Source organism: Penicillium concentricum, assembly GCF_028827145.1.
Source record: "Penicillium concentricum strain IBT 3081 chromosome Unknown utg000002l_segment0_segment0, whole genome shotgun sequence".
Lineage (NCBI taxonomy): Eukaryota > Fungi > Ascomycota > Eurotiomycetes > Eurotiales > Aspergillaceae > Penicillium > Penicillium concentricum.
In genome coordinates this window covers 2330326-2342906 of record NW_026622755.1, presented here as the reverse complement: position 1 = coordinate 2342906, position 12581 = coordinate 2330326, and the positions used below count along the sequence as shown (strand labels likewise).

The following is a 12581-nucleotide window of genomic DNA, read 5'->3' as shown; positions in this document are numbered from 1 at the left end:
TGTAAGACCTTGAAAACCCGAGAGAAAGATGCCTCTTTCGTTCCGTAGCACCTTCACCCATTTGAAAATAACAAATCATGCTCTTCAATTTCTACTACTACTTTGTAATAAACTAAGTTTCTAGATTTCGCAACTTCCTCCGGTAAAGAAGATGAAACAACAACAAAGACCTTTCTTACAAAATAATCATGTTTATCTGCAGTCTTCAAAAGAAGCATTGTGATTCAATTTCGGGTTGCAAAACACTAAGTACAGAATTGTAGGTCCAAAACCACCCGGCCCTGCAAATTCCCATCTTTCATTTCCTTAAACACACTATTGATGTTATGGACATTCTCAAGACGAAAAGGAGTAGTGACAACCCGCTTGGCCATAGCAAGAGTTTCAATGGCATCCGAACGATTGCCCACATTGCTTCCAATGATGGTCAATTGTTTGCCGACCATCAAATGAGGGTAGGCGTTAGCAATTGGCTTCGCATCATATGGAACACCCACACAGACCAGAGTGCCATTGAATCTCAAATAAGAGAGGGCCTCGCTGTACGCAGCATTACTGGCGCTGCAAATGACTGCCGCCGCAGCGCCGCTGCCATCGGTAATTTCCAAGATCTGATCGGCAGCGCTCTTACCATTAGCAGTAGGATACTTGGAGATGTCGACATAAGCTTCGGCACCGCATCCCTTGACAAAACTCTCTTTAGATCCCATATCTAACCCAATAATCCTGAATCCCATTCCTCGGCCTCCCAACTGCACTGCAAGATGACCCAGTCCACCACCGGCTCCAGCGATAACCACCCAGTCCCCAGCCTGAGCTTTACTCTTTTTGAGCGCCGAATATACAGTGACACCACCACAAAGAAGTGGTGCCGCAATATCACTAGCCAGTCCATCGGGAATGGGCGTCACATAGTGAGCAGGAGCCAAGGCGTATTCCTGGAATGTACCGGGGCAAGTATACCCAGATACCTCTGCGCTCACGCATATGCCATCCGCACCGGCCAAGCAAGGCATGCAGTTGCCACAGGCATAAGCAATCCACTTGATTCCCACACGGTCACCAACTTTGACACCTGAAGCCGCAGATGATGGTCCCAACTCGGCGACGATACCGACACCTTCGTGGCCACCAATTTGTCCAGACTTGACGGGCTCCGGAAGCCAACTCCACTGGTAGACTTGCTTTAGTAAAGGTTATGACACGAGATTTCTTTTGACGCAGACATCGAATTCTTACCGTTTTGGTCATCAGACTAAGGTCGGAATGGCAGACTCCCGAGTGAGTCCTATGTTAAAATCAGTACGGCTGCTCTCTGGCACTGAGGAGCTCGACTTACATCTTGATCAGGATCTGCCCGGGTCCTGGAGTGGGAGTGTCAATCTCTACAATTTGAGTTGAAATATCGCCCGGTTTGTCATAAACCAAGGCTTTGTGGGTTTTGGTAGTCGGCATTTTGAGAGTAGTGGACGATGAAGAACTTTCAAATGTTGATCGTTGCACGAAGATGGTGAGATAAATAGTTGATGCTTCCAGGTAGATGTTCTTCTCTACTTTATATGATGCTGAGAACATACAGCATGTCTTCCGCCTCTCCGCAAACTATCGAGGACCTGGAGACTTGGCCCGAGGTCGGGGACGGTGGCTCATCTACATCCATCTACAGCCGTATGCAAACCGTCGGATCCCGCATCCATCGCTATCCATAAATATGTCCGGCCGGCTATAGATGCAGAGATCAAAGTGTAGCTTGCAGCAGCTCCGATTTATTTATGAGTCCTGCTCGTTCTGCTTTTCTTTTGAAAGTCTGTCAAATACACACTGCAGAAATCAACAATAATACTTCAAACCACCTCAATTCTTCATCACCAAATTTCTCCAACAGTCGGTAATCTAGTTATACAGAATGACGCGAAGTGATCTGAACTTTGAAATGTTTTACAATGTCGTTGATGGTGAGTGTCGCGCCTCCGACAAAACCACATTCAGCGTTGATCCTTCAACGGAATCCAAGCTATGGGACGTGCCTGTGGCCTCCGCGCAAGACGTGAAAGACGCCGTCCGCTCTGCAAATAAAGCCTTCAAGACCTGGTCTGCCACTTCTTTTGATGAAAGATTGAGCAAGCTATCCCAATGGAAGGAGATCTACAGGCCATCCATTGAAAACTTCACCAAGTTGCTCATGGCAGAGTGCGGAAAGCCGCGTGCTGTGGCGTCCGGCGAGGCAAACGAGATATTGGCTCTATTTGACCACAATCTGCAGCTTCGCATGCCGGAAGAGCGAATTGAGGACGAGACCCGCATCCAGACTACCCGCCATGTTCCTGTCGGAGTCGTCGCTGCTATTTGCCCATGGAACTTTCCTCTCGTGCTGTCTGTCGGAAAGATCTTACCTGCCTTGTTGACCGGATGTACTATCATCGTCAAGCCATCTCCCTTTACGCCTTACTCGGCACTCAAGATGGTTGAGCAGGCACAGCAGATCTTCCCTCCCGGTGTCGTGCAGGTTATTGGGGGTGATGACTCTATTGGTCCGGCGCTGGTCAACCACCCCAATGTCAACAAGATCACCTTCACGGGTTCCAGTGCCACTGGAAAAAGAATTATGGCTTCGGCAGCTGGGACATTGAAGCGTGTGACTCTGGAATTGTAAGTATACACCTCTTAAACCCCCGCGAAGAGGTTTCTATCTCATACCATTTAATTCCCAGGGGAGGCAATGACCCGGCCATCATTTATCCCGATGTGGATATTGGGAAGACAGCCCCGGAAGTTGTCCAAGGCTGCTTCGTCTTCTCCGGGCAAGTGTGTGTCGCCACGAAGAGAGTTTATGTGCACGAGACCATTTATGATCAATTCCTGGAGGCCATGGTGGATGCAGCTTCTCGGATGATAGTTGGCCAGGCAGGAAATCCTAGTACGACGATAGGTCCTATGCAAAACAAAATGCAGTATGAGAAGGTCAAGGAATTAGTTGCCGACAGCGAAGCCCAAGGCTACAAGTTTGCTCTTCCGCCGCAACCCATCGTGTCTGGCAAGGGATTCTACCTCTCACCCAGTATCGTCGACGACCCACCTTCTAACTCTCGAATCGTTCTTGAGGAACAGTTTGGTACGTTTCCGCCACATGGAAGTGATCGTATTTGCTAATTATTCTTTGAAATCAGGCCCAATTGTGCCAGTTCTCAAGTGGACTGATGAGGCGGATGTCATTGCTTGTGCGAACGGAACTAACTCCGGACTTGGAGCGTCCGTATGGAGTACTGATGTTGCTCGGGCGGAGCGAGTTGGCCGGTTGATGCAGGCCGGGAGCGTATTTGTGAATTCGTGGGCGAAAACCACGCCACGGGCGATGCTGTCGGGACACAAGGAGAGCGGAATTGGGGGCGAATGGGGTTCTACCGGATTCCTTGAGTACTGTAACACTCAAGTCGTGCATGTCTTCAAATGATAGTTCGATCAATGTAAGACTTATGTCGTTCTCATCAGGATTTGCATAGATTAACTTTCACCACGTATGTCGCCTATAGTATTGTCTGCAAGTACATATTGTAGGGTAAACACTACCTGTTCAGTTCTACCGAAATAGAAAACCATACCCCACACTCTACAAACCCCACACGCCGTACCCGTCTATAGCCGAAATCCCGACAGGAAAATGGACCTTCCCCGGTCATCTTCTCGGGAGATTTTTTTAGGACAATTCGCTTCGTATCTGATGCACTATGACCCGTAGTCAAAACATTCGTGTGTACCGTGCATGCCAGCGGTGTCGCCAGCGGAAGCTCAAGTGTGATCAGTGAGTTCATATTCCAACAGAGGTGCCGTCACGCTAAGATTTTCAAGGCAGAATTCGACCGATAGTACATTATCCTCATGCTCGCAGTGTCTCCGTGCTGGTGGTGAATGTATTCTTGCCGGATCGCGGCGCGGGGGTGACTTTTCTAGATTTCGACGGTCGCGACAGAAGCAGTACCATACGCCATCTGTTAGTGGAGCTGAAACGGAGCACGAACCGACCAAGCGACAAACCAGAGACCCAATGGAAGGAGATGAAGATCCTATCTATGCAGAATTGGATAATCCTGGCGATGCACTTCAGATTCTTGCCCGACTTGCTGCGAGTGACACCCGCTTTCCTAATAACGGAATCGATTCCACGGCTCAGGATTCCTTCACAGGTGTCTGCTCCTCGGAAGGAGCACGGATAGTGACCTCATACGCAGGGAGTAGTCCAGCGAATCCCATACAGCCTCCGATGTTGCAGTCGATACTCTCCGAAACGGAGACATTGGTGATCGGCGTTTTAGGTACAGATACCGTCAATGGTCTGGTCCAACAGTATGAAACCTTTATTCCGCGCGAGTATATTTCATCTGACCTGATTAGTTACGCGTTAAACTACCACACTTTCTGCCCCCTCGCACCCAAAATGGTCCTAGCAACAACAGATCCTCGCAAAACAGCAGTAGAAGAGCCTTTCCTCCTCACAGTCATTCTGACCATCGCGTCTAAAGACGATATCGCGTACAGAGAGGTCCACCAACATTGCTGGAACTATTTAAAGCGACATTTACTAGATGTACTCCTCGCTACACCATCGACTCTAAGAGTCGGTACGGTTGAAGGCCTCCTGCTTCTTGCGGAATGGGTTCCTTACATGCAGCTGGAAACATGTTCCTATCCCAACATGTTTCCCATGAACTTGAGTGCCGTTGAGGATAACATGGCCTGGTCACTTATCGGACAGGCAGTGAGACATTCCTATCTGCTCCGTCTGGACAAGGCGTCTTTCCGGGAGACGGCGATTGGGGATGCTGAGGAACTAGAGAATCGAAAGCTCCTAGCATGGATATGTACGGTCGATAAACCCCACTAGCTTACCTGGTGACTAACGTATGCTTGCAGTTGTTTATATATCTGACCGACAGATCTCCGTCCGAATGGGACAGTCTTTCTGGTCGCGCGGGCCATCGCTCTCCACAAACTTCACAGCGAACGACTTCCCAACTCTACGACTCAGAGCGGACGCAGAGCATAAATATGCACACGTATTACAAGCTACTATCGAGCTCACTCAAATCCTTCACAACGTGCACGACACATTATACGCATCCAAAGAACGAAGAGCCCAGATGGTCCGACGAGGAGACTATAATCGCTACCTAGACGATTTCCGACATTCCATCTCTGCATGGGAAGGAGCTTGGGGTAGTCTTGAGGCATCTCCAAAGCTGAACTGCACAATGCACATCTTCAAGGAATATGTCCGTTTATATGCTAGTGCTTTCTCTTTCCAGGCGTTTCTTTCAAAGGCTGTGCAGGGAGAACAAGTTTCGACTGCACCTGGGAGGAATGGTGTCATCTCGCTATTTCCACGGGGTATCTTGTCGACTGCAGAGGGCTCATATATTCTCGAGTCAATAGATGCCGCTCGGAAGATTCTGATAATAGCTGTCCAGACGAGCTCTGAAGCACAGATTCGCTATATGCCGTTCCGCTTTTACGTGTACGTTTTGTCATTCGGCCTGGTTTATTCCGGGACTTTTTGGACATAGCGGCTAATTTTCGAGTCAGATATACCGTTTACTCCGCCGTATTCCTGTACAAAGCAGACGTCTTTGGTGCCCTCGTGAGTACGGAGTATGCCGAAATCGCCTACTTAGTACAGCAATTTATCCGGACACTCGAGGAAGCTGCTATCAGTGATTGCCATATTGCCAGTCGTTTTGCCAGTCTGCTAAAGCGTATGTGGATCTCCGGCAGGCAGCGCTCTTCTTTGGGGGGAACTATACCTTCTGATGCTCTAAACAACATCAATCGGATCCGGCAGCCAGCATCGGAGCCTCACCAGAATATCGACGCGGTCGATGAACAAAGCTGTCGTTATACTGCTTTTGACACCCAGCTTCCTGAGCCCTTTTTCATTCCCACGCCAGACTTTAATTTGTTCTGTCCGGAATTGTCGACTTTGGAATCCGAATTGGTGGAACTGGGTGTGGGCTCTCTGAGTTAGCTGCCTTTATATAATACAGGATATGGTGATCAATCATTAGATTTATACGTCCCATTGTCAATGAAACCTTCATCCAAATCCGATATGGTGTTAGAGGCAGTGACGGTGGAATAGCCACGATATGGCGTGGTCCGAAATCGAAAAATCGTGGTGTTTTCACCTAGGCACCGTGGCCAACTTAGCGTGTTACTAGCTTCGACAACAGATTAATTCAGGAACACCAGCGCAGCGCGAACATCGGGAAAATGTGATTAGGCGTGGCATCTCGATATACTACCTATAGAGTCGTGGTAGCGCCTGTATGATAGATAGAAATATAATATACAAGGCCAAGTGTACCTGGTCTAGTTTTTAATCTTGAATCATTCTCTGTATTGAGACCACCTACTTAGTATGGACTGGAATTCGTTCGTCCGAGAGTCTGATCCGTAAGTGAACGCAGATCTTGAGCTTCCCACAAAAGAGAAGTTAAGAGAAGTAAAATATAACTTTCAAAAGTTGCTACATGTCCTTCTCTCTTACACGTAGCTCTCTAGCTGATACTATTGCAGATTTATAAGCAATCTTAACCCTCCAGATCCCACTTATTGGCTCCGACTAGAAAATCTTATATTGAGAGTTATTGAAGGCTACTTTCGCTGGTATTATGAAAACCATAACTTAGAGTGTTAGTCAGGCTTCCTCACTCTGGTTCGTTTCTGGAGAATGTGGGTTCGCGAAGAAACGGCACGCCTACTACCTTTAGAATTATCGCGGAAGGTGACTTATATAAGTTCTGAGTTTAACTTCCCTATTTGTTAGATAACTGAAAGAGTTTGACTGACTTTTATAGCTAACTACTAACACCCTTACTATTTAAGGAGTGGGGCCTTGATAAGGGGGCGAAAGAATAACCCCTTATCAATATTGACGACATTTTATTCACCAACTAGCATTTAGTTGCTACGTGCGATCTATCTTTCCCACCTTTCAGACTCTTCTTTAGTTGAATAGTATGCGTAAAATAATGTGCTCTTTAACGGCCCGACCTAGTACTTTAATTGAGTCAAATTCGTATGAAAATATCGGGGACGCCCTAAAATAGAAAGACGTGGCACTTTATATGGTGAAACATCCTAAGGATCCAGGTCGCCTCGAGCTTCTGTTGAGAGTGAGGTATAGGCTAGTGAAGGCACGGCGGAACGAAGGAGTACCGTGAGTAAATGGACATATCAGATAGATATAGATGTAGCTTCTGATTCGACTTAGCCCTACCTACACGTATACCGAGCGGAATGACAGCCTTGGTCTTTGTGTTATCTAGGACATACTTACCTTTGTATTCTACGATGACGCCTTTGATAGTCCATATATCAAATCTCCTAGGGATCTCTGGCGTTTCACGGATGTTCTAGAGCATCGCCTTAGCACTCCGGTCCATTTTGAAAAAAGCCTCGGGGAAATCTGTATCCTGAGACGAACGATACGAGACAATGAACACGGAGTTGTTATGGATCCCGTCCGATCTATGAAGTATAAATAGGTAGAAAAGCTAGAGAAAGCCGCGAGCTGTTTAGCTGGCTTTGAAAACGACAGTACTTTCTATAAATACCGTAAAGGAGCGGCTGCGTAGATCAGTGGGTCTATTAGGATTAGGATAATTTAAATGAAACAAGTGTTAAGCAGTATCTAGAGGACATCTCGATGAACATTCGCGGAACATAATTATGGGTCAGAAGAGTGGGAAATCGTTCGCTAACTATGTGAGTGTGAGGGACGACGTCTAATCTGCCTTTATGGAGACCCCGGCTAGGGACGCTTTACTCCGCCTCGCGTGTAACGTAAGCCTCACACGCGACGTTTCCGCCCCTAATGGCCTGGATATAGCAAAAGAAGGCTATTGAACTGGACCCCAATTTAGAAAGATTGAAGGAGGCTGCTAGTTCGATTCGGGGCGCCCTTCTTAAAAAGTTTCGTCGGTTGGACATTGCTAAGATGGCCGGAGACGAACGTTATCAGGAACTTCGAAGACTTCAGGCGGCCACTAAGACGCACCGAAAACGGCTCTTCGAGGCCACGAGAAAGAAGAAACGCAGAGAATTTTTCGAAGATATTGGAAACCGCATCATTGAAGGCAATCACGAAGGTAACCCAATTACTTTCAATCTCGATTTATCCTATATGCAGCCTGAAAGAAGAGCTCTTACCGAACTCGAATTCAAAAAAAGAGATACAGACGGCCTTGATACTGCAATATTAATTGAAGATCGCATTAGATCTCTGGAACTGAGACTACAACTCAACGAACTTCATGTGCCTGGGGGCTTGCATAAAAAACTCGATTTCCGCAACATTGAGAGAAAACTTGCTAGTGTCAACATTGAAGAAACCAAAGAGACCAGCTCTCGCTATTGGAAAAGTCAAACTGGCCTCGAATATCCATTCTGCCTAGGTTGCTCAAATCTTAACCCGGCTGCAAGACATTACAGCTACTCCAGAAAGGATTCACTCTCTCGACATTTCAAGACACATCAGTTACCATCATTCTTTGCAAAGCCTGGTCGTCCATGTGATATCCCTAGTTGTGCTACTATTTCAGTTTCACTACCCGGGTATCTATTACATCTTAATAAGTGCCATAAACTTTGGCTGTACTTTTGGTAAGAGTTTTTTGATCAAACCATGCGCTCCAATGAATTTCGGATCTCATTTTCGTTAGGTCTTAAAGTTGGCTCTATCAATTGTGAGCTTTGCCTCCCTTTCGTTGATATTCTCTTCATTCTCTGGTTTTCCAGTGAGGTAACCGGGTTATTCAACCTCCTCCACTTTTTTATGAAGTTTTCGTCCGTAGGTAGAACCAAAGACCAGATGTACAATAGCAGATTGAATTTAGATTTCCGAAAATATATATAGGCAAGACTAACTTTGGAAATATGTACATGGTGATTGTACATAGCGAAACACAATCAATGTTTTCTTTCAAGGAAATCATTCATTTGGCAACATCCACTCATTTGTGATTGAGTTTAACATAGGAAAGGACAATCTTTTAGCGGGACATGGAATTAACTTCGAGCGAAATTCACCCTCCCCATGGAACATGATACATGACATTTCGCTATAGATTCTGTCGACATCAACTAGGGTGATAATTTGAAGATCACTACTAGTCTACTAGTAATGACTAGTGGATTTTGGGTGTGGAGTCGGGGAAAGAACTCAGGGATGACCTGGTGACCTGGTGACCTAGCGAGCAAAACGCCTAATTGAAGAGGAATCGCTTTAAAAAATGAATCCTCTCTTCAGATGATCGCGGAGCAGCCCCCAACCTTCTACCGTGCGAAAATTTGCGAATCTTCTTCTTGCGGCGGGGGAATGTATCCTGGTTTGAACAGTCAGGCAAATTTGGTTTATCATTCATCAAAAAGGCATCCAGAGCTTTCTGGCCGAGTTTCGAGAACCTATAATTACGAGCGCGCGAAGTGCGAAGGCCCGAGAACTATCAGAGATTGCTTTGCTCTCATTCAAAAAACGATCATTCAACATAGAGGACGAACGCCGATACTATTAAACAGCTGGGACATGGGTGACTTCAGCGACCTGCCACGTCGCTGTGACTGCAGCCTCTGTTGATAATATCAACCGTGAACAGGGATATTGTTGCGTTGGCAGGTTTGCTTAAAAGGCGTTTGCTGTGAGAGGGCTCGATTCAGCAAGGCGTAGGCCGCCCTGATAAGACGCATATCTCACGGAAGACCTTGGATTGGCTGTATGCACATAGCATGTGCGGGATCGTTCGCATCACTGATATTCGGCTTTTTCCGCAATGCGGGCAGCCGTACAGCCCAGAACACGTTGCAAAGTACCCCTGTGTCTTGCATGCATAAGCCAGCTCACCACTTCATTTCAACAACAATGAGGCTGAAAATAAATTATTCCCTGTTTGCGAAGTCTGAAATCAAGAATTGAAATCAGCTGAACACACACTGTGCGCCTTTACCCTTGTCATTTGGTAGCTTCATTTCATATGATTGGAAATTCTACCCATGACGTGAAAATTTGAAAATTGGGAGATGAAAGAATAATGAACATCGCATGGGAAATCAATCACAGGCAACAGAAATTATAAATTCGGGGTGTTTACTTCCAGAAAATTCAAGAAGCACCTCTTATTTCATCAAGTTTTGCCATCCATTCAGAATGTCTACGGAAACCAGAGTTCCACACGCAGCGAACCAAGGTGTCACTGCACCACCAATCACCAGCGAAACTCTTGAAAGTACTGTGAGGCAAATATGTATATTTGCTTCCAGGTCTGAGATGAAGATCGCATCGACGATAATCCTTGAAATGCAGAACCAACGAGAGCAGATCAAGACAAAGCAAGATGAGCTGTCAGAAGTTCGCAAGAAGCTTGAAGATCAGAAGGAAAACCAAACCATTGCGATGGATCAATGGTCTATTGGAATACAAACACAGAAGAGCAAAATCAAAGCCGCCGAGGCCCAGATACAATCACTCCGTGAATCTATTGCGAAAAAAGACAACAATCTCGCAGAATCAGCTCAGAAGATAAAGAATTTTGCTGAAGAAACAAAAAAGGTCCAGCTGGAGCATCTCAGTGAGAAAACCAAAGTCAATCAACTTTCTGAGGAAATTATTTCGCTACGAAAGAAACTCATAGAAAGGAATGGAATCATCGACAACCTTCAGACCGCTGAGTTGGGAATGACCAAGTCATTATCTTCGGAGAGAAAGAAAAATGGGGAGCTAGAAAAAGAGCTTATTTCAATGAAAAGCGTCGCTCAGGAGCGTGATATCCGACTTCAAAAGCTGGAAGGCTATGGCCTTCGTGGCCACCAAATGGATGAAGACTCTATGTTAGTTCTTACCAGCTGGTAATATAATTATATGGTGCTAACAGACTGTTCTAGGATCGACGGGTTCTCACGTCTCTGGAATTATGCTACAGATCAACTGTATCACATAATGATGCAAAACATTGATAACGCTGTTTTGAGTGTAAGCATCGCATATTATTTCTCACAGACCTCTGCTCATACATTTTAGAATAGAACATCATTGGGGTGCCTTGGAAAGGGCGACATTTCGATTCGGGATGTCCCTATGCCCCTTTCAAACAGTCCCGCTGCCAAAGGAATGCGACTTGCTGTGATTCTAGCTATCTTGTCGAAGGAAATTGACCAGCATATCTTTCAACCAAATTATCTCGTTCCGGAACATGCTCAATTGCGGAACATAATGAGCCACCTTGCTGAGACGGATGGTGATAAAGAATATTTTTGTCGGTCAATGCTTCTCTCTATTGACGAACAGAGTCAGCAAGAGACACTCCAGCACAGAATTCGAACTGTGGTTCACAAAGTGTCAAGCTGCGTACACGGCTTGCTCTCAGATGCGCAATATAATGAGTTTCGACAGAGCGTCGCAAACACCGTGCAGAAGGCGATTAAGATTTGGCTACCTATACAGCGTGCTCAACAAAAGTATGAGTCCGATTTCGATCCAGTTGACTGGAATGACAATGAATGGGCCATTTTTAATCTCCCCGGCGAGAAAACCGAGAAGAATACCACGGCCCACGGCATGGCTAGTGACACTCTTCTGACCATCTTTCCGCGCATATCTCAGGTTAAAGACAACAGACGACATCCATTGACTTTTGTCACTCAACTGACGAAATGCCATCCGCTATGCATCCAAGCAGAGCAGGAGATCAATAAGAAGCCAAATAGTCCCACGATCGGTCGCACGTCTTTGAATGGAACAAGACGGAAATCCATTGTCGCAAATGCCCATCCTAACGGGAATGGTTTTTTAGAGAAAAAAGCAAACGGGGTGTGATAACTTGGATGAGTCGTACGCTGAGAATTGGACGAAGAAGGAACGTCCGCTTGTGACTTGAAACACTCGATATGAGATGTTATGCCTGTTATCTTTTTTTTTAACATGAGGCTTTCTTTGATTGTTTACTAGTAGTATCTGAACCCTTATTCGATGTTATCATAATGACGCAGAATGTGAGTCTTTCTTTTGATTGCTGAATCGTCTCTACGTGGATAGTACACCATTATGCTGTACCAAGGAAGAAAAACAAACCAATTTGAAGAGTAAATATATTTCCTGGCTTGCAGACACTGCAGTTAAATATCACAAAGAATAATTAGCAACTTGCACATGAAGATCCTTTCGGTTATATTTACGCGCGCGACCATCGTTTCACAAATTCCTGTTCTAGGCACACGCTAGCCCCGGTGCTAGGAATCAAGAGGAAAATAACCAAAGTATTACCGAAGTTTGAAATCTGATTGCATTGCACAAAACGTTTTGCACCTTGGTGAATTGAGACAGGGGTTTCTTGGCTACTCTTTTGGCTCTCTCTTATCCAGCGATGCTTCCTATCGTGAGATTGGCTGCTTTTTGTCTCTGCGATTCTAGACGTAAACCATCTGCGATAGATAAAAGCAAGTAGAAAGCAGCGAAGGTTATAAAAGGGAGCCTCACCGTGCCGATCCATATTTAAACCAAAACATAGGTAAAAGACGGTCATTTATTTAGGTGATTT

General features: G+C 45.8%; 5 protein-coding genes across 5 annotated transcripts; 4 read left to right on the top strand and 1 right to left on the bottom strand.

The window, feature by feature from the left end:
• Positions 1-245: 245 nt before the first annotated feature.
• N7517_004462 (zinc-dependent alcohol dehydrogenase) lies at positions 246-1455 on the bottom strand (the record flags this gene model as incomplete). The annotated part of the gene is made up of 3 exons (XM_056722192.1): positions 246-1172; positions 1240-1288; positions 1340-1455. The coding sequence occupies 3 exons, from the start codon at positions 1453-1455 to the stop codon at positions 246-248; spliced, it is 1092 nt and encodes a 363-aa protein (XP_056578442.1).
• Positions 1456-1906: 451 nt separating this feature from the next.
• On the top strand, positions 1907-3451 carry N7517_004461 (aldehyde dehydrogenase family protein; the record flags this gene model as incomplete). The annotated part of the gene is made up of 3 exons (XM_056722191.1): positions 1907-2649; positions 2712-3112; positions 3168-3451. The coding sequence occupies 3 exons, from the start codon at positions 1907-1909 to the stop codon at positions 3449-3451; spliced, it is 1428 nt and encodes a 475-aa protein (XP_056578441.1).
• Positions 3452-3725: 274 nt separating this feature from the next.
• On the top strand, positions 3726-6016 carry N7517_004460 (Zn(II)2Cys6 transcription factor; the record flags this gene model as incomplete). The annotated part of the gene is made up of 4 exons (XM_056722190.1): positions 3726-3799; positions 3949-4856; positions 4909-5509; positions 5578-6016. 4 exons carry the CDS (start codon positions 3726-3728, stop codon positions 6014-6016), a joined length of 2022 nt encoding a protein of 673 aa, XP_056578440.1.
• Positions 6017-7791: 1775 nt separating this feature from the next.
• On the top strand, positions 7792-8659 carry N7517_004459 (uncharacterized protein; the record flags this gene model as incomplete). The annotated part of the gene is made up of 2 exons (XM_056722189.1): positions 7792-7836; positions 7883-8659. 2 exons carry the CDS (start codon positions 7792-7794, stop codon positions 8657-8659), a joined length of 822 nt encoding a protein of 273 aa, XP_056578439.1.
• A 1536-nt stretch (positions 8660-10195) lies between these two features.
• N7517_004458 (uncharacterized protein) lies at positions 10196-11860 on the top strand (the record flags this gene model as incomplete). Its single annotated transcript, XM_056722188.1, has 3 exons — positions 10196-10875; positions 10930-11017; positions 11066-11860. The coding sequence occupies 3 exons, from the start codon at positions 10196-10198 to the stop codon at positions 11858-11860; spliced, it is 1563 nt and encodes a 520-aa protein (XP_056578438.1).
• Positions 11861-12581: the final 721 nt, after the last annotated feature.